Source organism: Biomphalaria glabrata, chromosome 11 (genome assembly GCF_947242115.1).
Source record: "Biomphalaria glabrata chromosome 11, xgBioGlab47.1, whole genome shotgun sequence".
Taxonomy (NCBI): Eukaryota; Metazoa; Mollusca; class Gastropoda; family Planorbidae; genus Biomphalaria; species Biomphalaria glabrata.
In genome coordinates, this window is record NC_074721.1 from 11,336,841 (window position 1) to 11,364,142 (window position 27,302).

At 31.8% G+C, this 27,302-nt stretch overlaps 2 protein-coding genes across 5 annotated transcripts; one reads left to right on the forward strand and one right to left on the reverse strand.

The window, feature by feature from the left end:
- Window positions 1–257: 257 nt before the first annotated feature.
- LOC106067782 (uncharacterized) lies at window positions 258–6,822 on the forward strand. Of its 3 annotated transcripts, none has more exons than XM_013227050.2 (3): window positions 258–742; window positions 2,237–2,337; window positions 3,424–6,822. In XM_013227050.2, exons 1-3 carry the CDS (start codon window positions 702–704, stop codon window positions 4,152–4,154), a joined length of 873 nt encoding a protein of 290 aa, XP_013082504.2. In that variant the 5' UTR covers window positions 258–701; the 3' UTR covers window positions 4,155–6,822. The 3 variants fall into 3 exon arrangements, with proteins under 3 accessions (XP_013082504.2, XP_055859505.1, XP_055859504.1); XM_056003530.1 differs by having other exon boundaries at window positions 259–640; XM_056003529.1 differs by lacking the exon at window positions 258–742 and adding an exon at window positions 1,172–1,289.
- LOC106067781 (programmed cell death 6-interacting protein-like) lies at window positions 6,493–27,302 on the reverse strand. Of its 2 annotated transcripts, XM_056003527.1 has the most exons (19): window positions 26,928–27,300; window positions 25,691–25,745; window positions 25,279–25,348; window positions 24,965–25,092; window positions 23,831–23,984; window positions 22,498–22,607; window positions 22,186–22,302; window positions 21,450–21,672; window positions 20,779–20,902; window positions 20,368–20,545; window positions 19,512–19,733; window positions 19,328–19,420; window positions 18,670–18,736; window positions 17,212–17,360; window positions 16,882–17,016; window positions 16,251–16,425; window positions 14,546–14,701; window positions 12,017–12,088; window positions 6,493–9,971 (listed from the first exon to the last, which is right to left on the reverse strand). In XM_056003527.1, the coding sequence occupies exons 1-19, from the start codon at window positions 27,128–27,130 to the stop codon at window positions 9,706–9,708; spliced, it is 2,697 nt and encodes an 898-aa protein (XP_055859502.1). In that variant the 5' UTR covers window positions 27,131–27,300; the 3' UTR covers window positions 6,493–9,705. The 2 variants fall into 2 exon arrangements, with proteins under 2 accessions (XP_055859502.1, XP_055859503.1); XM_056003528.1 differs by lacking the exon at window positions 14,546–14,701 and having other exon boundaries at window positions 26,928–27,302.

A 27,302-nucleotide genomic window follows, 5' to 3' on the forward strand; every position in this document is an offset into this window, starting at 1 on the left:
AATTTTCTGGAAATTTTAACTTATTAATTAAGAGACATTTTTTTCCTCTACTAGATTTATCATCATTTAGCTGTTATTAGAGGAACCTCTTAATTTATTTAATTTTCTCTAGAGTAAACTCAAGAAAATGTCATAAAAATACTCAGTTATTAAGCAATGTCTTTTCTGCTGTAAAACCTGTTTCTGATGTCTGATGTGCTTTTAGATCCAAAATCGCCCCCTTGTATAGTCTAGATCTCTGAAAATCTACCGCCCACCATGTTGTTATAAATATAAATCTCCCTTCGTGCACTTATCATGGCCCTTATCTATATGATTGAACTTTGAATAACTTTTTTAAAGAGAGTTTTTTTGTTTTTATGCTGTCAACTTATGTTTTTTTACGACTAGATCTACGTTTATTTGCTGAAATGATAATAATAATATAGACATAGAATTCTCGATATCTAGATCTAGATCTAGAGATCTAAATCTTGTCATACCTATATAGTCATACTGATACGATACAAAGTTTATTGGTCCAATTAGGCCTACATCAAATGGTCTATATCTACTTACATAATGATAAGTTTAAAGTTACATTCATTTTAATATTCATAGCGACTTGATCAGAGTTCTAGATCTAGACTCTAGCTAAAAAGTAAGAGTAGCTAAATTCAAAATTGTTAATAATTAATAGTTAATTCTATCTAGAAGACAAGATGACTTCAGTTGTAACTAGGCTTGGAACAAACTTTTCAAGGTACACATAGAGTCTAGAATGATAGATCATAGATCTATATTTACTATAGATATATTAATATATAGATCTATATATATAGGCCTATTATATATAATTATTATAGATGATTCTTGATCATAGTAATATTACTAATAGATCTATAATCTAGATCTAGAACATCAAAGATCTAGATCTAGATAGACCTTAAAAGGCTTTAAAAGCTTAAATAGATTTAACATATATATACTAATTACTATGGGATAAAATTAAAGATTATAATATGTATAGATCTAGTTAAATCTATTTTAGTAGGCCTAATTACATATAATATATATAGATCTACATCTAGAGACCTGTTGGCCTTAAGCGAGACTGTTCTCTTATCTTATCTTATATAATACAGACGTTACTTCAAAAAAGAAGATAATTATGTCCTACGCGTCATGCATTTAGTCATGCATATTAACCAATGACTTAAATTCTGCCAAGTCACTGGTTTTCCTGGCTAGCTCAGGCAACCCATTCCATTCTTGACAGTGACACATCGTTTAGACTGTGCTGCCAGCATGTAGGTATATAAATAAAGTGGTAACAATACATATATTATATTATGGAAATGCGATTGGGGAATTTTGAGGCATGACCTCTGCTATTTTTGAGGTTGATAGACTACCAAACAAGGCAGCAGCCTTATATAGCTAACTCATTGATCATGGTGGCAGTTTGAAGCTCCTGCTCTCTGTTTGCTAGAAGGGTGCAGTTATATCTGCATAGAGCAGCTCAGTAGCAATCATCTCTAATAAATTATAGTATGGGAAAGCAAGCGCCTTATGTTCAATATGCTGTCATCGTTGCTGAACTTGATGTAGATGTCCTCGTACAAGTTTTATTGGGCATTGCTCCAAAGAACATGGCAAAGAGTGTTGGACCAAGATTACAAGATAAATGACAGCAGCATACAAGTCCAGGTTCTGCTCCCTGCAAGGCATCAACAGCTCCTTGAACAGTTCCAACAAATCTGCATATTATAGGCATACATTAGCAAGACTACATTACAAATAACCATGTTCTGCTGGAGGCCAGCGTGGACAGTATAGAAATATTAATTATCTTTTAACAGCTGTGCTGAGCTAGATACTTAAAATTATCCTGCATGAGGGATGACCGCATGCCAAGGCGATCTTTTCTGGCAAGCTTAAAGGAGGACAGCGTAACAGAGGTGCCCCCCCCCCCCCCCCCCCCCCCGCAAGCGCTTTCAAGATCAACTCAGGTGCCATATCTTTAACTGGCATAGAGGAGAGTAGCTGGCAGCGTGTGGCCTCTGAAAGAGACAGATAGCTCTCACAAAATCAGCGGGACACACATTTGGGACCCAAAAAAGAAACCCTTGTTGAAGACAGGTGCAGAAGATGAAAAGAAAATTAAATATTCAATATATATCACAATATCATACTTAGTGATGTGATCAGAATTTATCTTATACATGATTGTATATTTTTAATTTTTCTTTTCCAGGATTATCCAACAGATCAATTGTAAACAAACAGTTTTATCTCCAAATAAAACTAGAGTTTTCATACCTGGTGGCTTTCCTTATGAAGCCTTCAATCCTAGAGGTAAAAGTAAGAAAATAATGGATCGAAATAAAAACATTATATGCATATATATCATCTTATCATTGTCAGTCTTGTCTAGTCAAGTTACAAATCTCTTTATCATTAGATTTATATTATAAATAGATTTATCATCATCTTACCTCTGCCTGTGGAATGTGGTCCCTGCATCTGTCCCTAATTTTTGCCCATTTGCTTGTCATCTGTTTCCAAATTGCGATGCCATTCCTGGTCCATGCCCACTTCGTCTTTTCTTGGGGTTTCCATGTAAGGATTTGTCTTGTAATGTAAACCAGTTTGGAGGGGGGGGGGGGGGGGAGAGGGGGTATCTGGGAGTAGGTTTTCCGTGCTGCCTTTAGGCACTCAGTAAACACAACTTTGCTCGAGTCGGGTGTCGAACCTTGAGCCCCCTTCATAGGTAGCCAAGCCAAGTTCAAGCGTATTTAGCCTCTCGACCACGCTTCCCACGGATATTGCTGAATACTTTGTTTTTTGTTTTCATGGTTGTGACAATGGTTCTCCAGTTCTCTGCTTTAATGAGTTGTATAGATTTTTATAAGATGAATAAATTTATTGTTTTATTTATTATTATTTGAATATAAAAGGAACAGTTTTAGGAAAAATGCATGTGCCTAAATACCTCAACATGGCCTATGAATTTAACTGATATAAACCTTTTTTTTTCTAGTAGAGCAAATGCTGCAATAAAAAAAAATTGCCACCAAACTAACATCAGCTAATATATTATGGATATCACTAGTAATTGTGTGCCTCTCTAATTCCTTCTATTAAAAAATTAAAGGTCAATAATTTAAAATGAGAAATTCTTGATGTCCTAAGCAAAATTTTGTATTAGCTTCTAAGTTATAGATGGTGAAGATTTAAACCATTGGGGAAAAAAAAAATACTTTCTTGGATTTGAGTAATTTAGAGAAAAAAAAAAACACAGTAATATAATAAAATAATAAGTTCCAACAATTTAGGAAAAAATATTTTTAGTTTGCATTTTTGTGTAATTTCTTTTTATTAAAAAACTTTGAATTACTCTGGCTTGTTTTTGACATCTTGTTTCATTGTAATATTTTACAGCATGCATCACTCCATGGAGCTTAATCAAAATGGTTGAGTGTGCCAGAGGCGCAAGCTTCTCTGCCAATTTTCTAAATGCCCAAGAACTTTATAAAAACTATTTCATCTTTATTGTCTCCACATCAACAGCAGTTTCCCCTGACCTGTACGACCTGTCTGTCACCAAAGGACCACTCGTGCAGGATGTAACTTTAGACTACGTAGGGAACACAAGCTTCAAACTAACAACAGTCATGAGCATCGAAGGCATGAAGAATCCAATCTGCGAAAACCAAACTCAGTCTGTTTTTGTGAACATCAACACAAGAAAACCTGCCCCGCCACCAGAATGGTGGACTCAAAAGTATTCCCTTGGTTTGAACAATAAAGAGCCCCTGAAATTAGTGCACCCAGAACCACCTTCAGGAGAAACGATTCAAAAGATTCATCTTGAGGTTCCAGCCAGTGATGTAGATCCCTACTTACATGTCAATTGGTCCAATTACATTAAATACTTCTACGAGTCTTACATTCAGTACGAACTGAGAAAAAAAAGTTTGAAAGACGCCAATCATTTGTTCAGAAATATCAAAAACTTTTCGGTGTCGTACATTCATGAATCCAACATTGGGGATAAACTGAGCATCAAGTTATGGGAGGACATAAACGCTCAAAATTGTTATCATTTCCAATTGTTAAAAGGTCAAAAGGTTGTGAATGAAAGTAGTATAGAGTTTTTCCCAGTTGTATGACACACAAAGACCAATAATGGAAATTAAAATGTTAATAAATTTTTGGATCTATTGCAAAAACATCTATTTATTTAATGTGTCAGTCCATTCCATGAGCTCATTGGAGTTCTTACCTTACTTGTACTTTGCATTCTAATGCTCTTACATGTCTGGAAGTTTACATAATAATAATAAGGCTTTTCTTTGAGTCTGCGACTTTAAAGAGTTATCATTTTTTCAGACTCTGTTTAGGTTAATCATTTTGTGGGCTAGTTGTATAAAATACTGTTTCAAAGTTGACATGATGATTGAGAAATTGTTTTTGTCATTGTCAAATGACTGTGATAAGAATGAATTTTAACATGTATTTCTTGTTTTTCAAACATGTTTTTAAGCAACATTTAAACATAACTTAATTTTACTAAAAGTGATGCAGATATTTTATTGTGTATCAGTTGTAACAGAAAGTATTTTCAAGTTCACAGAATTAATTTTTTTTCTTCATTATTTTCTTTAGTGCCCCCCAAGGGAAAAATCTGTTATCATTTTTGTTTAGGTCTCTGACAATAAAAGTAGATACAATGACTATTTTTGGTCTTAGGTTGCAAACTTTTTTTCTTTTTCGTACAAATGCACCATTTTAAAAACAACTCTTAAAAGGAAATAGAAAAGTTATGAGTGGGATGTGCCACTTAAGAAAATGCAATTTTTTTTTTGGTAACATTGATACATTATATAAGTTTTATTATTTGTTAATTCTGTGACCATTCATTTCATCTTTGAGCACTTCATCCCCAATTAAATATTTTTTTAGTCATAATGTAATTGTGCTGTTCAGGCTTTGACTTTAAGCACTTATTTCATCTAATATATAAATATTTTTTAGTAATAATGCTTTTTGAAATGTTTAACATGTTGTAGTGTTTATAGTTTTCCCCTCCATTCTTCATACTTGCTGAGAAATGAACTAATATATGTAGAAAAGTAGATATAATTTATAAAGTAGATATATTGTTTCTGTTTGATGTAGGGATGTCAATATTATCCTGTGCACATTGCATGATGTTATTAATGATCAAAGGCCTAGGTGTGGTGGAAGTATTGAAAATCTTTTTGAGACATAGAAGTACGATTACATTACTTATGATCATGCTGATGATAACTTATCTCCTGAAGGCCATCTTTTTTTGTCAAATGTTTTTTCTTGAATATGGGCATGCCATTTCAAAGCCTGATATAATGGTTTATTTCTTATAATAAATGCTGGATTCAACCATCCTCTGTAACTGATTCATATGGCCTAAGTTGTTTTTTATCCCTGTTATAACGTTATAGTTATACATTGTGGTACTAAAGAACATCCAAGGAAAAATATGCAACACTGGCCAAAAAAAACAAACGATGTACAGCAATATCAATCAATGGATCATCTTCTGTACCTACTATCAAAAGGAATCTTGTTGATTTCAATTAACATGCAAAATCAATTTTTACATTAGCTCTATATCTATGGATGTTAAATTTTTATATTTTTTGATAGCATTAAATTTCATTTTTATTTAATGTGTCACACTTTTTGCCATGTAAATGAAAATAAATATCTGAAATATGGTTAATTTCATACTTTTTACAATTATTATTTGTTGGACCAGAGGATGAAATGACTGGGGATGAAGTGACTGGAGTTTATGGTATTCACACCTGAAGATTTCCTATACCTCTGATAAAGTTCTTTACATTCACCATTACTATTATAAAAGGGCACTATTGATGACATATTTAGTCATCTGTTAAAAAAAAAAAAAGGCTAATGGTAATGAAATCTTGTGTCAATTCCATGTTTGTTGCTAAAAATGTCTAAAAACTTGCCTTTTGACCTGTAAAAAAGAAAGTAAAGTTCCCCTTTCCGACCTTGTGGTCTAGGGCAGATGATGCAAAAATCATCTGATTCTGTGGCCTACAGTTAACAAGGGTGTCATGTAGCCAGCACAACGACCAACCGCCTTTACTTTTCCCAACTAATGTCAGGTACCCATTAGAGCTGGGTAGACTCAGAGGCGCCCGAAGATCCCGAAATTAAAAATACCAGTCTTGATTCGAACTCCGGTTCGGTAGCCAATCGCTTTTACTGCTCAGCCACCATGTGTCCCTTTTGACCTGTAGTGCTTACTAAACAGTGGACCTTGAAGGGCCACCAACAAGTTTTATCTTGTCCAGAGGTTTATTCGTTGGTACATAATGTGGAGTATCTGCACAAATTAAAAACAGTTCTGAAATGTCATGATGAGATTTACAAAGTAAAGACTTCATATTAAGAATGTGGTACTTGATCTGTCAATATATAATGAAAACCAGAAAATAATTTGTAAAACATATTTATTAAAGGTTTAGTCTCATTCTGATTGTATAAAATGAAGGCAAAAAAAAAGCAATTCATTTCCACAAGATAATTAACTAAAGATTCAATCTCAACATTTTAAGAAAGAAGTACATGTCACAATGTCAGGCAAACTGTTGCACATAACATTTTCTGATTTTTAAAAACAAGGTAAGGTCATTCAAATATTTGATTAGTACTTTTTTTTTTAATACCTAGGTGAAATTATTTGGTGAAGTTGATAATAAATTTTAAGTGTGTTTTTCTATTGATAAAAGTTATTAAAAAAAAAAAAAAGAAACAAGTTCACAATCCAGTCCACCATTTTGGCGTTCCCATCCTTTTATCGTGTTAGGTTTCTCTACTCAATTGTAGCAAACAAAAAACTCTCACAGAAATAAAGCATACACAAATATTCTTCAGTGCACAAAAAAAAAAATTACAAACTAATTTTTAGACTTATAAAATTGACCAAAATTTGATTTTAAGTGGAATCTGTATAATAAACTAAAGATGTCTGCAATTCAATAAAATGTTGAATAAGCACACCAAAAAATAAATCATATAATGAATGAATAAAGGAATGCCAACGTAAAGAAATGCATGCAATTAGGTTTAAATATGAAATGTTTAGGTGTACAAATAAACTTCTAATGTCTACTGCATTTAAAACACCTTAGTTTTGTCATACAATTAATGTATTTTAATCTAAGCACTGTATGAAAGTAGAATAGGTCTACTGTCATGAATAGACTAATGCATGAAATGAATTTTTTCATTGCACAGAATTATAAAACTAAAGCTTTTTGTTATCGCAAAAACAAAAAAAAAACATAAGAAACAAGAACAAATAAAATGTATTGCGTCATAATGCATTACAAGAGACTAATATAGATTAAATTGTCAGTGTAATTCCTATAAAATATAAAAAACTGTTTCACAAATACTAAATAAACATTCAAAATGTTTCTCATCCATTAGGTCAACTTTAAGATTCAATGTGCTTCACATCTGTCACCGTTTTCATTTTAAAATGGTATTTTTATAGATTCAAGATGGATCATGACTTAACAGCCTGAGAAAACCATATCACATTGGTAACAGTTGGGTCTACTCAATAGATTCAACAAAGATATTCCAGACATTTCAATTCATTTATTGTAACTTCTTGTTGTTTTTTTTTAAATTATTTTAAACAAAAATGCAGCAAAATTAAAATCTGCTCATAATGAAGATAAGCTACTATTTTGTTTGTTTGTTAAAGGGAAACTCCGATAGTTTTTCAAATTTGAGTTATTGACATATTTAAATTCTGCGTAAAAAGTTGTAATAGTAAACATTATATAATTTTTTATTTAAATGCTTAGAAAATTTTATATTGAATAAATTAGTCAGTAAACTCTTGACATCTAAAAAAAAAACGGGATTCCTTGAGATTTTATTTTAAGTTATTTCATACGTCACTTCCCTAAACATTACTGAAAGAGAAACTTGATTTAACCAATCGTATCGCTTCATTCTTACAGTAGCTGTTAGGCTTAGTGACGGCCTAGTCCAGAGATATGATACAGTTATATATATAAACATGTATAGATAGATCCAAAAGCATTAGGTGAAAAAAAAGTAACATTTTCATCTAAGCCTCTCCCTATCCCAAGAAGTAAATAGATCGTGTGTCTGAATGATTCGAACAAGCTGGTCAGTGTAAGGCTAGTCGAGACTACGTGTAGTCAGTCATGACAAGAAAACCAAGCGATAGTGTTTGTTGTGTGTTGAGTGGTCTGGCGAGAAAATACACACTGCCGTGATTAGTCAACATATAAATCTACTTTTAATACGCATTTTTTCTTTGCTTACAAGATCCTAGATCTAACTGCATAGACGAAAATATATTTCTTTTACGAGAATGTAAACTTTGCTGTATGGTCTCCTGTTATACAATAAGTCAATAGATTAAAACACCTTTGTGACATCACATAGAAACCCGGTGAAAGTCTGACTGTTTTGGATGCGCAGGAAAATTACGTCAGAAAAACACCAATTACTAAGTTATTATTGCAAATAAAAAAAAAGAAGAATATATTCATTATCTGTAAATCAAAACACATATTATATCAAAAATTGTCAAAACCATCGGAGTTTCCCTTTAAAAAAAAATTATCCATTTTATACAAAAATATTTCCTCACACACAATATGCACACTGATGTAACACCACTTAATCAGGCTGTCTACTAGACTTTCAACATGTATATTGTATCTGTATCTTCTCTTGCATTTTAGACTGCTGGCTATTAATTCCTATTCTCAATAAAGTCAATTGTATGTGGGTGAGCGTGACTTTTTTTCCTGTACTTTTCATTTTATTAAAAATTGTGCAGCACTGGTAACATTTGTCTTATAAATATAATAAAACATCAAGATGTGAATTCATTGCATTAAGTAATGTATATTCCAGCATCAAATGTCTAACAGAGGTGATAATATTTCTATTTTTACAAACATGCCAGAAGACAATTATTAGGTTACTTCTCTGGTTCAACTATTATTTTATCCCTACAAGCAGTCTTATAAAAAAAAACAAATATGGAATGGTTAAAATAATTACTCACTGTCCTGTTAATGAGAACAATTATATAAGCTAAATTTCTTTTGAAAAGACAAAGGCAATATTATTTCATAACCTCAATAAATCAGCATTCGTGTTTACTATTGAACAAATTCATATTTATTTATAGGTTTTGCATACTTGCAAAAAAAAAGTTAAATTGGTTTATCATAAAATGTATTAAATCATATAAATAATTGTATTTTTTACAGAGATTTACAACAACAATCCACATGAAACAATAATTGATAAGAACTTTTGTCTTACACTGACATTAGAACAGCTTTCATAACCAGATTTCTTTTCATTACAAAATAATATTTTAAAAAATATATGTATTTCATTATTCTGTTCCAAAAGACACCTGCAAGTCAGACAGACATTTGATACTATTGAGAACATAAAAGAGTGAAGACCTACTACAGAGAGCTGATTTATCTGACAAGCCTAATTCAAATTCACTTCTAGTATTTATACTGGGAATAACAATATCTATATAATAGTGTTAAAATTGGACAAGCTCTAAATTTGACATGGCTGACGAATACATTCACAAACGGCTAGCATCACGATTGTCTTCTTCTGTGCTCAACGGTATTGTTGCCCAGGATAACCTGGATATGGGTATCCTGCCTGAGGGGGCTGCTGCTGTGGATAAGGATATGGCTGCCCATATGGAGGGGCATAGCCTGGTGGATTCTGTCCTTGCTGAGGATAGGCATTCTGGGCAGGGTAACCCATGTATGGGTTATAAGGGTTGTACCCTGCAGGCATCTGAGGCATTGGATATCCTTGACCTGGTTGGGGTGGGTATGGAGCCTGCCAGTTGCCACCTGGGAAGTTGCCAGGTTGTCCTGTTAAAAAAATAAAAGTAAAAATATGTGCAAGTTATTAGAATATGTCAATGATAAGACTAATTAGCCCAGAATTTAACTATTAATTTCTTCTATATTTTTTTTTCTTGCTGTTATTAAATGCCAGGATTTTATGGTACCTTGAAATTATTTTTTTTTCTAATAGCAAGACAAAATTAATTCAGATAGCTACTACCGTTGACAGCAGTAAATTTATAGGCTACATATTATTATTGTTAAAATACATCTCTTCTGGCTTCTGTAGCTAATGTTAAGCCATGCTGTCTTTTCAACTATTTCTATAAGTATATTACAATGGAGATTACTTGACTTGGATTGAAGCTTTCAACAGCTATCAAAAGTTTCTCTTTGATTATCTCTATACATTTCTTTTCGTAACAGGTCAGAATGCCAAAGAGATCAATGATAAGATATCCCAGGAAGTGCAAATTCAATACTTAAAGCCAACATAGGTAGACTTGTACAATATTTCATTGAGTGATGGGCCAATGCTGTAGTGATTATTGCTACATGTTGTTGTAAGATCAACAACTGCCGCCGCAGCAGTGAGATATTCAAGGGTTTCTGTTCATAATCGCTATTTCATTCATTACAAAAAACTACTTCTAAAGCAATGCCCCAGGATAGTAATTTTTTTTTATTAAGGGGTGAGGGAGAAAGATATTACAAGATAAAATTGTGTATGAACTGTGAATACTAAAAGTTATTTCCTTTCTAGAACACAAAAGAAGAAGCATAAAATCATAATGATATTAAAAAAAAATGATTCCAGCTTTAAAAAAAATGTGAAGCCCTTGGTTCACATTGATGCTATATCAAATCTTTTCTGACCTATAAATCTCTACAAAAGCTAGCCATCATGTCATTTTTTAAACAAAAAATAAAACAAACTTAAGTTGCTAGTGGAATCTATTAATTCAAAGATCTAGAAAATCAGGAGAGACTTCAAATTGAAAGAGATCAGATTACACTGGAACAATGCAAATAAATGAATAATATAGAAATCCTAAAAAAAACTTCACAACCATGTGAGGGTAATTGAAAATTGTATGTTTGCTCACAGTATTTCAGAATCACTAACAATGTGTTTCTCAGCAAGTTTTCTTTTTATGTGAACATCTTGCAGCACAGACATTTCCATTGTAAGAGTTTTGTATTTTCACTTTAAAAAATTTCAACTTCAAGAAATTAAAGATATTTAAAACTTGCAACATAGTTTTTTTTCCAAGTTCTAAACAGCTTCTTTGTCTGGTGTATGTAAATTCTAAACAGCTTCTTTGTCTGGTGTATGTAAATTCTAAATAGCTTGTTTGTCTGGTGTGTGTAAATTCTAAATAGCTTCTTTGTCTGGTGTATGTAAATTCTAAACAGCTTCTTTGTCTGGTGTATGTAAATTCTAAATAGCTTGTTTGTCAGGTGTATGTAAATTCTAAACAGCTTCTTTGTCTGGTGTATGTAAATTCTAAACAGCTTCTTTGTCTGGTGTATGTAAATTCTAAACAGCTTGTTTGTCTGGTGTATGAGATAGAGAAGGATGGGAGAAGTTTCTGTCAGCCAGTCTATGTCACTCACTATGTAGACCTACCCAGACTTAGCACCTATACATTATCAACATTCCATACGCCATGCACACAGGTATAGAATGGAATGCTAGAAATCAATCAAGTAACAGTAGCATTTTGAAGGACAGACTGCTGACTTGTTAAAGGGCATGAAAAATTAAGCAGAATTTTAACTTATGCAAGTTTAAATGATATGTCTCCACAGTATATTGTATAAGTATACAGGTATAGAATGGGATGCTAGAAATCAATCAAGTAACAGTAACATTTTGAAGGATTGACTGCTGACTTGTTACTGGGCATGAGAAATTAAGCAGAACTTTAACTTATGCAAATTCAAATTATTCGTTTCCACAGTATATTGTATAAGCATCCGGAAAGAGCTAACAACTGATTTAATATTCTGAGCTACTTTGTTTTGTTGTTATTTATAATTGCTGGATTATTATTTTTTTTACTTACCAAAAGGGTTTTGAGTCATTCCTGGTTGATTTGGATTTACTGGATAAGGAAGTGAAGGAGCAGAAGATGTGGCTGATGAAATAAACACAAGGTCATGGGAATATTTCAAACAGAAATATTTGATACAAATACAAACAGTGATTTAGGCTGTCACCTTAAAATGACTAGAGCATGTAATAAACAAAATGCCCTTCTTAAGTTGAAATGTAAGAAATTTAGAAAAATAGACTAAGCTATCATTCAGATATGAAGATATTTCAGGTAAATCTTTTAATGTAACTATTTAAAGAGACATCTGGAGATTCTATAATAATAAGTCAGTTCAGTTTACTTTGTATGAATTACCAAACAACTAACATTTCTATGCATAACCTATACAGATGACTAGGTTACAAAACTTATAAATGAATGGCTAATAGGTATGGAATTGTAATTCAAAATTTGGAATCATGAAATAGGAAATCTATGTAAAATTATAAATGATAGATAAAAAAGAAATGGCCTTTTTTCAGCATTTGAAAGAGGTTATAATTTCATGAACTTTACTTTTAGCTCAATATTCATTGACTCTTAAGACACAAACCAAGAACAGAAAATGGAAACATTAAATTTTCTTGAGAGATGTTTAAGAAGAACAGCAGACTAAAAATCAATGAAATGATGTAAGAAAATCTGACATCAGGATGATGGTTTGTGCCATAACAGTTGATAGGTTGAGGCCCAACAGAAAATAACTTGATTTTGTGACTAAATAATGGTATGGCAACCACTTAACCAGTCAGGTGCATATTCAGAAAGGCCAGACCAGAGTGAGACCCATAAGAAAGGGTGCATTATGTCAAGAAAACAAAACTACAAGGAGTAAAACTTGTGCATCATGAAAGCCTCACATTTAGCTACCTACAGAGTCCTGCTACAGTTCCAGGCACCACTGCTCTTTAGTACAGTGGAAGTACAAAGTAAACTTAAGTTAGGCCTAGGCTCATGTTAAAATAAATGTTATACCATGAACAATTATAATTATGACATGGAAAAAAGTTATTCAAAGATGCAAATAGAATCAAGAAATGAAATTGCAGTGATGAAAGAGATCAATTCAGACATATTTTTAGTTTCATGTTCTTTGGGAGATGGTACTTGTCTCACCCATAAAAAGTGTGTTAATCTCCTGGCATTAAAAACTCACTTTTTGTGAGTATATTTATGTTTTTATGGTTATTTAGGCATATAATATTTAAAAATGAATACTGCTATAAAATATATTTGATTTGTGTAAAAAAAAAAAATGTTTTTGAACAAAATAGAATTTTTGAAAATATATGATTGAATTTTGTAAAATATATAATAAATATAAAGTGAACATTTGTTTGAAAATATTAAAATATAAAATTTATCAAATGGACTTAATACTTTCTCTCCTAACTGTCAATACCATCTTCAATTTGCACCTGTCATTTCAATAAAATCAAACATATTATTGTCCATGCTTTATAAGTTGTTTGTTTCGTTTTCTTTCCTCCCAAAACGTTTTTAATTGCTTAAAATTTAATCTTAAGCCTTTAGCAAATCATTAGGATTTTTGTTCTTTGAACATGTTTGTCCCAAGAATGATTTTTTTTTAAAAACATTACAGATTAAGTTGTCTGTACTCTCTTTAGATTACAGTTCGGAGAGGGGGGGGGGGGGGATCGCAAGAGGACATGGGATAATGAGCTGTGAAAATTGTGAAAATATACATAAACATAATCCATTTTTTTTTAATTAATTTGGATCATATCCCTAATATATTTCCTAGATATAGACTAGAGCAAGAGCTAGTAAGATCATCCTCTTTCTTATCAGTTTCCAATTTTTTTAAATGGAAGTGACATGAATAATTAGCTCAAGATTTTCATTTTAAGTGTTTTATCATAAAACATTACCAATGTCTAATCTAGATCAAGATCCAAGGACTTGTCCATTGTTAGTAAGTTTTAATCATCATCCAAATTACATTAATGTTTGATTTTAAAAACATTAAATTGTGTTTTATAAACAGAAGCTCATTCTATACAAAATAACATATTCTGATAACAGTTATTGAAGTAATTATAAAATGGTAGTGCACTAACTCCACCAGAACATGAAAAATAATTACAGAGTGAAATAGTTAAGATTTGACATCATTAATCATATTTGTCAATTTAAAATGTGCTGGCACCTTGATGGCATTTTTGTTTTATTTGTAAAAGAAGTATTAGTATAAAAAGCATGGATTAAATTAGATGAAAAATTAGATTAGAAAATTAGATGAAAAATAAATAAATATTCATTCACAAACTGAGATGTAAGAATTTATAAGCATTTAATAAAATTAAGAAACAATTTTGATTCAATATTAGCTTAAAGAGAGAAAAATTCAGAGGGTTAAAGGTTAAAATAAGAAAAAAAAAAAGGGTCAAGTCCAACATAAGGAGCATGCAACAACATAAATAACAACAAGGGTTATCATGAGAAAAATGGTTTATGAAGCTACTATCGAACCATTACCAGGAGGATTTGGTGTGCTTGTGGCCCCTGAGGGTGCGGAGCCTCCTGCTGCTGCTGGTGTTGATGTCGGCACTTCTGGTGGGGGAGGACGTGGTGGGGGAGGACGAGCTGGCGCATTTCGTGGGGCTGGGATCGGAGGGGCATTAGAATTGTTATCTGTTGAAAGTATGAGGGGCATCAGCATAAAATGGAGTGAGAAATTAATGAAACTATCTATGATATCATTAGTTAAATATTTCAGAAGACAAATGAATATGAAAAAAAATGTTATCACTCAAGTCTATCAAAAATACAAATAAAACAATAGAAAGAAACAACAGAACATCTCTAAGCACAACAAAATAGAAATGTTAAAAAAAAAGAAACTTCATCAAAACAAAAAATGGTCTAGCAAATAATAAGAGAGAAAACAGAATTGATCAACTTGTATAGCTATTTGGTTAAATTCTATGTAAAATTTAGTAAAAAAAAAAGTAAAAGTATATTTAATGATAATTCTACTGCAGATTTAACTTTGATATAACAATATTGCATTGAACTTGGTTTAAGGATAATAATAATAATAAACTGGCATAGATAAGGAACCTTAATTTTTTTTTTTGGGGGGGGGGGGGGGGGGGGGGGAGTTTTGCATACTGCTTCTATTTCCAACATGATAGGACTTCCTAAAATAAAAGTTTTACTGGACATACAAACTATATTCATAGAGAAGAAATGGATGTGAGCATTCAAATAATAAATGGGAGTTAATGGCAGCTGAGTTTAACTTTTTTTTTCCCCAGCCAACAGACTGTCAAGAAAACAGCTGCACTACAACTTTGATATACCAGTAAATACATTGTGAAATAATGGGAAGAATTTAAGAGTGCAAATACACTAGACTGTGTTCTGTACAATGGTGCCATCTGGTCAAGTCTATATGTCATGTAGAAGGTCAAGACATGCTGACATTTAAAAGCACAAGTTTTTTTTTTGATACAGCGCAGCCCAAAGCTTACACCATTAATAACAATATTTACACACACACACAACAGTAAAAGAACAGTTTCAAACAAGCTAACATCTCCACACACACACACAATTTGTCTAATTATATGAGCATGTTCAACATGTACTGAGCAGAAATGTTTTATAACCTGATTGTCAGCCAATCCCAAACATAAATAAAACTGCCAAAATGGCATTTCATTTTACTTTCAATATATAAATGGGTGAAGAAAATAAAAAGTCTATAAAAAAAAATAATCTTATAAAACAGTTTTGCTGGGATGCTTTTACAAAAATTAGCTTCTTTTGTTTTAAAATAAAACTACAATTTTCCTTCTAGTCTTCTAACAATACTAATACAAAAAAAGAACTCAGACGTTAAGATGTGTAGCTAATGTCCTATAAGATGTGTAGCTAATGTCCTATCAATTATAAGCTCCTTCTCCTCTATTTTTTTTCAGAGCATAAAATTCCTTCATATATTTCTTGATGGAACAAATAAAAATTTCAAAGACCAAATAAAAAAAGTTGATCAACCAATTCATTTCATACTAAATTCATTATCAAATTTGGTTATTGAGCAAATATATTCAGCAATGGAAATAGAAATCTGAGAATTTTAAAATGTTACTAATAACAAAAAGAAATGCTATGAGGGTCTAACATGGCACAACACAAATAACAAAATCAAATGGTGGTTTACAGCTAGTGTACTGACCTTGCGGGGGACCTCCCTGATAGCGTGGGGTTATTGGCGGGGCCTGTGAAGGCGTGTTCACTATTGCCTTCTGGAGGTCAGCCATCAGTTCATCTTTCTCTGTCTTGCGTGCAAAGCAGAAGTCATTGATTTTAGTCTGCAACCTGACAAGCAATGGGGTCAGGTCGTTGTAGAACTGTGGTTAAACCAAAAGATGTTACTAATAGTGAAAATTTTTTAAATAACAATAAATAACAATCATAAAAAGGAGATAAGTGTATCTTGTTTATTTCAATCTATCGGAGCAAAGGAACTAAAGAAATGCTAAAATGAAAGATGATATTGTCTAGCAACAAAACAGATCATTATATAAGAAAAAGTAAATTATCTGATGTTTATAAATAATCACTGTATGTCACTAGAGATGACACGTGTATAGCACCAAACTAATAACATTATTTTTAATTAAATGTCTATAATTTATTTGTGTATTTAATTAATAATATATCAATTTAAACATCACTAATACAAAATTCTTTGTTAAACAGTTGAAATAATGGTCAATAATTGAAAAATATAGAAAAACATTTTTGGGATTGTCCAATGAATGAAATCCAAATTTTGTATCAAGACAACAGATGGATGTACTAACCTTGGTTCCTTCCTCGATGTTTGATTTTAACTCCATGAAACTGTCAAAACCAGCTGCAAGGTCTTTTAAAAGTGTCTCTCTCTGGGCAGCATTTTGGTTGGATGTTTTAGCATTACAAAACTCTGTGTTGGCATTCTGAAATATATATATATATAGATCTACTTAGCAAGCTCTTCAAAATGGGTAATGATAAAAAAGTTTTTTTTACTTTAACTGTTAAATAACTATTGAAAAAAATGATTATAAATTTTCAGTTTACATGTGTCCTCCAAAATTAACCTTACTTTAACTTACACAATTTCTATCTGACCAAGTGGCTCAAAATCTAACCTGTATTTGTGCTAGAACCATCTCCTGCCTGTGTATACTGTCAGACACCTGCTCCCTCAATGGTGAGTAGATTCTATCCAACTCTGCCTGAGAAATGGCCTCTTCATTGATCATGCCCTCGGAGGCAAGGGCAGCAAAAAATTTACTACCTACAAGGTAAGGTTTATGGCACTTTAAATTACACAATTTTTAAAAAACTTGTCTGTCTGTCTGTCTTGTCCAGTGTCTGAATGGCATAACCTGCTTGACTACCTAACAAAGGGGCTTGCCTTGTAATCCCCATGTTGAGCAGGAATTTTTAAAATTAGGATTTGATAAAGAGCTGAGTTGTGTTTGTTGAGCACCTAAAGGTAGCACAAAAATCTACTCCTAAAAGACCCAACATCTCCCCACAAAAGAAGTTGGTTGAAAGATCCACAATACAAAAGCTATGTTGTTGTTTTTTTAAAGTTAGTAAAAATATTAAGGCAGCCAAAAGATTTGAATGCATGTTAAAAAAGAGACTGGTGTTCTAAGTCACTCAGCCAAGCTTCCATAATGATATAAAAAACAACTGTGTATTATATCTTGAGAGTGTGCTGTTTTTTTTCCTCAAGCTTTTATCGAGACTACAAAAGCTTCACCACTGATTTTATTTGTATTAGCCAAATAAAAAAAATGTATGATACCCATTTCAACACAATTTTTTGGTATTTTTAATTAGGGAAAGATGAAATGTCTTTGTATACTAAAATAATGTATACATTTTTGTTTATAGTTCACCATAATGAAAAGTGGCAGAGTGAACTATGGTAGTGGTTGTATGCACCAAGTCTTAGTGTTAATGTGGCACACTGACTTTGATAATGACTGTTTTACACTATTTATTTACCTATTTTTTTTTTTTAAATAAACTCCAACAAAAGTGTGTTACTGTAAATATTTTTTAATGAATATTTTATTAACTAAATGTGATTATATGGTCAGTCAGTAGAGATCTTAGATGCTGAGCCAAATGTTCAAAGTTTAAATTTGGTAATAAGATTAAAAAAAAAAACTTCCTGATTCTACTTTGCTCCAAAGGTTACTTTACTGCTGTTTGCTGCTGACAATTTAATGCAAATTTGACCTACATAATTTATACTTAATTAAAATTGTCTTTAATTTCTTCATTTTAAATCTCATAAATATTAACTGGAATTCTTTTTATGAAATGGAATCAAATGTTCAAAGATGTGGGAAGGTGGCAAAACTGCTAATAAAACCTAATGGTATATCTCTGCCAAAGCTTCTAATGTCACCTTGAGATTATTTAAGAAACTGAACATATTAGTATCAATTGGTAATGGTCAAAATCTTTCTCAAAATATACCCGTCACTTGTACTCAAATAAAAACTATTTTGCTCAGAACTAAAAAGAGAATACAAATTAATGTCTAAACTGATAAGTACAGAGCATTTAGGGAAAACTTGACTTACTCATGTCACATTTAGCATCTTTCACCTCCACTTCAATCACATCTCTTTCTGCTTTGATAGTATTTACCTGGGAAACAAGACATGGTCAAGCTATGATGTGAATCATTTATTTTATTACTGTTTTTTTTTTTTTGTGCAATGCTAAATAATAGGAAGAGGCATGGCGGCTGAGCGGTAAAGCTCTTGGCTTCCTAACTGGGGTTTGAATCCTGGTGAAGAGTGGGATTTTTAATTTCAGGATCTTTGGGCCCCTCTGAGTCCACCCAGCTCTAATGGGTATCTGACATTAATTGGGAAAAAGTAAAGGCGGTTGGTCGTTGTGCTGACCACATGACACCCTCGTTAACCATAGGCCACAGAAACAGATGATCTTTACATCATCTATCCTATAGACCACAAGGTCTGAAAGTGGAACTTTTTTTAAAAAATAATATGAAATTAACAGCAAGGTGCTTTGGAGTATGATGACTACACTCAGTTGTAGAATGACTATTGTTCATCTTGCCAAGCAAATGAAATGAAAACCTGGACAATAGCTAGAGTGGGAACCTTGTCCTCCCAATTCTCTATATACAAAATATGCTAACAAAAATCTAAAAACAAAAAATTACTGAATACAAACACTAAGTAAAATAACATTTTTCAATACACAATTTACCTGTTCTATAAGATCCCTTAACTTTTTGACCACTGCACTGTTCTGAAGAGACCCTGCAGCACTTGCAGCAGGCAATGCAGTTTCTAGTTCAGCCTATCAAAACAACAAAATGACATGAGCTATGTTAGTATTTTTCACTAACACTAAAAAAAAAAGTATTTCCATAAGACAATGAGAAACTAACCTTTGGTTTAGATAACAGGGCAATAGCATTCTTGTGTGTGTCATATTTATTTTTAACTATGTGGTCAGCTTGGATGGCAGTGTCCAGTATATTTTTGTACTTCATGGCTTCATCTCTCATAGGCTTGGTCAGTGAAGCAGAGGGCGTCCTGGTCCACCTCTCCTTGAACTGTTCCCGAAGCTGTACATCAGACCTCTCTTCATCATCTAACGCTTTGATACTCTAATAAAAACATTCAACTCATCAGTTATAAATTAATGAAACAAAATAAAAGAGCCTTAAAATGAAATAAAGAAGCTTAATAAGTTGCAAAATTTAAATTTTCTAAAATTTCAAAATTAGTTTATTTACATGATTGTTTTAGGGCTGATGATAAACATCAGTAGTCTTCTTTAACTGAAGTGTCGTTGCATAAAGCAAATTGCTGTGTGATGTCAATACATAAAAAAAAATGCTTTGTCTTGATAAAGACATAAGAAAACAATATTCATTGAAATTTTAGGGATTTGAAAGAGAAAGCCTACAATTTAGACTAAAGAGAAAGCCTAAAATTTTGACTATCTGAAAAACATTTTTTTACTATTTTCAGCTTAGGAAGCAAATTTTGGTCTATAACAAAACTTCAGTAATGATGAAATTCTTTGTGGAAAGTATGATAGTTCTCTTTATTTAATGCATTTAAAGCCTAATGACGATCATAAAGTGATTATAACAGTGATAAGATTTTCTCAGAAAATTATGCTCATGGGTTCAGTTAGATGATAAGACATTACTGTATTGCCTCTAGGTCTCAACCAGGCCATGAAACACAAGTTAGAAATATCTGGTTTAATGTTTAATATGATCTGTTTAGTACCTCATCGAGAATTTCTCTGTTCCTTGTGAGTAACTCTGGTAAATCACTCATGAGTTTGTCTAGCTTGGTCAGACCTCCCAGTTCTTGAATCTGTTGAGCCTTCTCCAAAACTGATTGAGGAACTCTCTCCCCAGACAAGTCTTCAAGAGCAGCAGGCAAGTTCAAAGATGCTAGAACACTGAAATCAAGGGAAACGATCACTTTCAGCAAAAGTCAAAGACTTTTTCTAAATTTGAATTACTTTCAATTACTTGTGATTGTCTGTGCAACTTTCAACCACTAAATCATTCACTATAAACTTATTACAGTTCACTAAATCCATAACTGATGACATTTCTTTGTTTTGAATGATATTCATTTTTAAATTAAGGAAAAAAAAATCATTATCTTCAGTCTCCAATCTTCACTAACCTGTTCATCATCTCTGTAGCATTCCTAAGCCTACCAACTTCCATGCTGACTATCTGTGACTTGCGGTTCTCAAAGGCTGTCAGAGCCTCATGGACAGGAAGTGGTACAATTTTCTCAAATAGATCTGAAACAGGAAAACTTGCACTTCAAGACTTCATGTAAGAAAAAAATCACAAGTAAATAATGACTTAGATTTGAAAAAAAAACAAAAAAAAAAAAAAAAACTCATAAGAGTTGAGATTTTCAAGGATATCAGGAATTCAAAATAAGTGATTGTTTAAGTAAGGCCACATATATCCATCATAAGCCATTTTTATTTTTAATTTCTCTAATTTCTTACTTTTATCAGATGAAAACATTTGCATCTACAAAAACAAATTAGTGTTAAGAGACGCACTAAGGAAGATTAGATTTTAAAATTTAACCAAAAACTATCTGGACTGTAATACAATACTGAGAATTTGAATATAAAACAACAACTCGGAAATAACCTAATGGTAGATATGACTAGACTACAACATAAGACAACAGCAAACTAAACCAAAGTTATTTATACATTCCAACAATGTTACACAAGATGTATAAAAAGTATCAACAAATTCATCACCATTTGTGATTGGAATTCATCTAGCATTTTCTAGTGTTTAAAGTTTGAGCCATCATTAACTTACCAGTGAATTTTGTACTCATAGGCTGTGCCACTGGGGCAGCTTTGGCCACCACAGCCTTGCCAATAGGCTGCAGTGTTTTCAAGTCTGGTATTTTATCATGATATATGAAGTTATTGTCTTTGGTGGCTGTATCTAATGCTCTCTGGATTTTTGCTTGCTCTGCTTTGAAATTGAAAGTGGCACCACCTCTGTTCTGAGAAGCTGCTAACAATTCCTGTGCATGCTGTGTAGATAAAATAAAATGAACAGGTTTATATAATTTGAAAACATAATAGTGTATAGTAATTTTTTTTTGTCTTTGTGTATTGTTTTTTTTAAATAAAATATCCAATTTGAACAGATTCGATTATTAAACAAGTATTAATTCTATGTTCTTGCTGAAATTGTTTAAAATTGTATACTACGTTATTTCAAACTGCTTATATCTACACAGTTTAGATTCTAGACAATTTTTTTCCAAGCTTTAGATAAGTGTTAGCTAAAAAGTATATAATGTAAGTGATCTTGGGATATATATGAAGGATTTCAAGATCATACAATCACACATGAAAGTGGTTGAATTGAGGCATCTTTTTTTATTTTTTATTGTTTTTGTTTTTTATTACAATTTGTATTTTAAAAATATGAAATATAAGAACTTGAAACAGATTTAGGTTAATTAAAATTTTTGGGGTAGAATTTAAATTATTAAAAAAAAAAAAGATCCTAAGACAAAAACCATGTTTTGTTGGCTTACCTGCAGTCTGGCAATCTCTTCACCATAACTCTTGGTCTGTTGTGCTACAATGCTTTGATAAAACTCAGCCATGGCATGGAATCCTGCTTGCTTCATAACAACAGTGGGCAACCAATCCTATGGAAGCAGGGAAACAATATTATGACTAGTTCAAAGGTATTACAAATATATTTCACACCACACTTCATAACAGGAGTGCACAGAATAATTAACAGAACCCTTTATGTTCAGGTAATCGCATTCATTCTATGCATTTCAGAAACAAAAAAAAATGTAACATTTATTGATCCCAGTTGTTTTATGATAAATTACCTTTGGCCATAAGTCTCTGATGGATCCTAACTGCATCAATTTCATAGCATCAGAATACAGCTCTGATGTCTGATAAGCTAATTTAGCTATCATGGCTTCCTTCATTTTGTCTGTAGAAAAGTTAAAAAAAATAATTTTAGTGAAACTTTTAAGATTATCTTTCTATAATAACTATCTTTTTTATTTAATTAGTGTTGGGAACCATTTCACTGTGTCTTGTGTAGAGTGTTGGCTAGGCTAAAGCGGAGATAACATCAAAGAACAAGTACAAGTAGAGCACAGGTGAGGTCCAACCATCAATGAGTTGATAATGAGTGTGTGTGTGATCCAGAACATTTAATGCATTAAGAAAGAGAATTCCTCCACTGTTGGTACTGTCACTACAAAATAACAAAGTCCCAAAAATACTCAATGAAAATCTTGACTGCCTTCTTCCTAAGTACTATACTGTACATACGTACAGTAGACAAAATACAATAATAACAACTAGAGAGAAGGATCCTAGCAATGGAATTGAAATACTACAGACAGATCCTAGGTATCACATACTAAGACCACATCCCAAACGAAGAGATTAAAAACAGGATTAATACTGCAATTGGACCCCAGAATGACTTGGTAAAAGTTCCCCTTTCAGACCTTGCAATCTATAGGGCAGATGAAGTTAAAATCAAAGAATGGATGGGCCAGTCATTGAAAGAGATTCTAACCAAGGCAAAAGACAACAGAAATGGAAAAAGAAGGTCAACAGATAATGCGTGGTGCCTCAACAGTCCAACACACTAAGGGATAAGTGAAAGTGAATAATAGAACAAGAAAGTAAAAAATCTGTCACTTTCGCCACTGTACTAGTAAAAAATCTCTCACTTTAGCCACTGTACTAAGTCAAGCAGTGCTGGGATACAATGCAAATGAAAGCAAACAACCTATTGTGAGTTGTTTACAATTCTGAGTAGGCTACAGCATCTCATTTTATAATTAAAAATACTTCTACTGAATAAATTTTGAAGAAATTCTGCAAAAAAGCAAAGATCCTAAAAATTATTTTTTCCATAAATTTCTTATGAAAAAATGCCAAGGAGATTTTCAGCATATATTTTATTTCCTACATGAATAATTTTTTTTAATATTATTACTTTAATCCACTCATTACTCATACATTTAGTCTTTTTTTTAATATTATTATTTTAATCCACTCATTACTCATACATTTAGTCTTTTTTTTAATATTATTACTTTAATCCACTCATTACTCATACATTTAGTCTTTTTTTTTAATATTATTATTTTAATCCACTCATTACTCATACATTTAGTCTTTTAATAACCTTACCTTGAGTTGCCTTTCTATAAATAGCCTCTTGAGCTTGTGCAAGCATTAGAGAACTCAGAGCACTCAGTGTGTCAGGATTTAAATCTGGTGTAGGATCTTGTTGTACATGAGACAGAACTATATCTTTCAAGTGTCCATAAATTCCGCAAGCTTGCTTTAATATAAAAAGGATATTAGGGTCACAAACAAAAATTATTATGCTAAATCTTCAGAATGAAAGACATTGCTATTATTATAATTGTTTTCTAATGCCTGTAATGCAATTATTATTGCTTTTAATTCAGCTGGAAAGTTATAACAGTAGTCTTCACAAGCTGTTTAATTTGGTTGTGATTATTTTTTTTACTTTCTGCTCATTGGTGTGTTCATAAGTTAACAACCTTTTTTTTCCACCACCAGGTACAATAGAGATCAGGCTATGTAACCTTTTACAAAGCTTATATCAATTCACTCTGTCTGTCTGGTAAAAAGTTTCTACACGTTATTTCTCCCACACCCAATTTGGGATTAAGCTGAAAATTTGCACAATTATTTTTTTTTATCTGAAAACACAAGAATAAATTTTTTAAAATAACCGATTAGTTAATAAGCTATTGGTAATTAATTAAAATTATGTTGTTTGGTATCTCGAACAAGGGAAAGATATTGTATTTGACTGAAGAAGTGGTATAAGCTGAATTAGTCCCCTTTATAGGTCATCGACGAGTCTTAGTGAACACAAACATGAATACAAGATAATAGAAACAATTCTATTTTCATAAGTGTTGGCTTGAGAAGCATGACTTGAAATTCAGGTCATTCCCTTTTTTTTTTATAAATGCTTTTTATTGTTAATATAGGATCTATTACAAATTTAATTACAAGGCTGATCTAAACTAATTGATACAACTATGCTTAATATAAGCTTTATTTTTTTAAAGTATTTTTTTTTTGTTATTTTCATTTAGTTACTCACACATTGCAATTTTATTTTATTTATCTGTTTTAATCACTTAATTAAAAACTAAAAAGCTGCAACTGATTGTATCTTTAGTATGGGTTATTTCTACAGCTTTCCTGGATATAGTTCTATCTTTTAAAGGTTTCCAAAAGCTATATTGAATCTAACTAAAAATCTAAGATGCAATCAACTACCTGAAACAGTTTCACTGTCAACTTTAAGCCATCGTTATTTTCTTGATTCTGGGCAGCAGCTATCTGGGACTGTAGTGAAGCAATGTTGAACAGCAAACATACTTTCTCGTAAGCAGCAGATGCAATGGCTGTAGGTAAATGACATTAAGTAAGCCTTTTATAAGAGACTGTTTTATAAACAGAAAACTGATGCATTTGAAATTAAAAAAGAAAAACAAAAGCACACACTTTTTATCATGGGGGGGGGGGGGGGGGGCGCACACAGATCAAGTTTTTAAAATAATTCTGGACATGAAAATCAAATTCTTTATTACCTAGAGTTCTTTTGCCAGACAAGAAGGAACCTTCATCAAATGCATCTCTCCATTTAAACTGAACACGTATCTAAAACAAAACAAATACATATAATTTAGATATCTATATTTCTATTGTTATTTGGGGGTTGTTGTTTTTTTTAGTACTAAGATTAAAATTATTTCTAGAAAAATCAACAAATTTAGTATTTTGAATGAACTTCATTTACTTTAGAAAAATGTAAACAGCTTGTAATGCTGCTCAATAAAATACATAAAAAGATATAATATATAATACATACTAATATATATCATATAACCATAGATTTAAGTTTGATAATTAAATGCTTTAAGACCAAGTTACTGTACTTTAAAAATTGAGGTGCTTTTTATTTTTCTATGTAAAGAAATACAAAATAATCATTTTTCTAACCTGATTTTCTGCAATGGGCAGTTTGTTTTCAATGGCAACCAGCTGATCATAATATCTGGAATGTCAAAATAAATATAATTGTCTTAAGCAGGAAAAAAATGTATTAAAACTGATAATGCACAAGCAGGTTTCTTTTCATCATTTACACACCATTTTATCTAGGTGTAACTGGGTAAATTATAGCCAGTTGAACAAATGAAGCCTGCCAGAGTTAATTAAGCTACAGACAGGTATGTGTGCAAGTTGTGATCTTAACATCAAAATCAATGAGGTTTGACTTGTATTTTTTTTAAATGCTTTTGTATAGCGAATCTTTCATAGCATGAGTGCACTATGGTTTAATTACTGTTGTGATACTGCAAACGCAACTTAGTGCAAGTCTGGATTTGAACTCGAGTTGGTAGCCAAGCATTGTATTGCCACTTTTAAAAATTTACATTCCTATAGAAATGATGATTATTACATCCTAGCCTAAATCTCCTGTACAACAGAAGAGGATGGAAGCAGATAGTGAACCCTCACATTGAGAGTATGAAGGGCATATAATATGTATGTTATACCACATTACCATGCAGCCATTCTGTTTAATTACACTTGTGTATAGTTTAAACAATAATATAAAACCTAATAGACACACAAATATAATTTTGTGGTGCTATCTTTCTATCAAGACATAAAATTTAACTGTTAGTAGAATATATCTAGGTTTAGATTCTAGATCTGTAATATACACTGATACAATGAATAAATTTATTTTATAATGATTGTTCCCAATTAATTATTATTAGAGCTCTAAACAAATCTAAATTTAGATATAAAAATCTAGGCCAATACCACTCCACGAGATAATAATAATATATATGCCTTTGCTTTGGGCTTTGGTATTCAATCAATCAAAACTCACACCATTACGCCATTGTTCAAAACTTATTTAGATTGAGCTGTATCAGTTGTAATAGTGTTTTTGCTTAAAGAGATCAGTCCAGTAATGTCAGTAATGAGAGTAATCATAAATGTAATGAGTACAGTCTAGAGATAGTCTAGAATAGATTCTAGATATTTAATATTATCTTATATTTATATAAATAATATAATAGTATTAATACAGATGTTACTTCAAACAAGAAGATCTAGAATCTTGTATTTATTTAGAAGTCGATCTAGATAATCCTTTTTTAGTTTCATTTTCAATGTTTTGGCCTTTTCACTTTTTCCTAACTTTTTAGACTTTCTTTACCTGTACAAAACTTCCAAGGCTGATTCATGCTTATCCACAGATTTGGTAATCATAGTATTTCTGAGTTTATTAAACTCACTAAGAGCCTGATTATAGTCATCTGAATTAGCCTGTGTAAATGTGTTCTGAATAAAAGTTCTAAGAGGCTTTACTAAATCGACTTCGTAAGTCTTTTTTAGCGGAACAGATATTAACGCAGCCATCTTAGTTTAGTTAGTGTTTGGTCACGTGGGTCAACCAAACTAAATATAGTTATTTATGACGTCAAGAAATGACTCAAAACATCATGCCCATGCGTTTTCACTCGGCTTGCAATAAAACGTCTCAAAGAAAATCAAATCATTTATTTAGATCTAGTTCTATTTCTTTAACTAT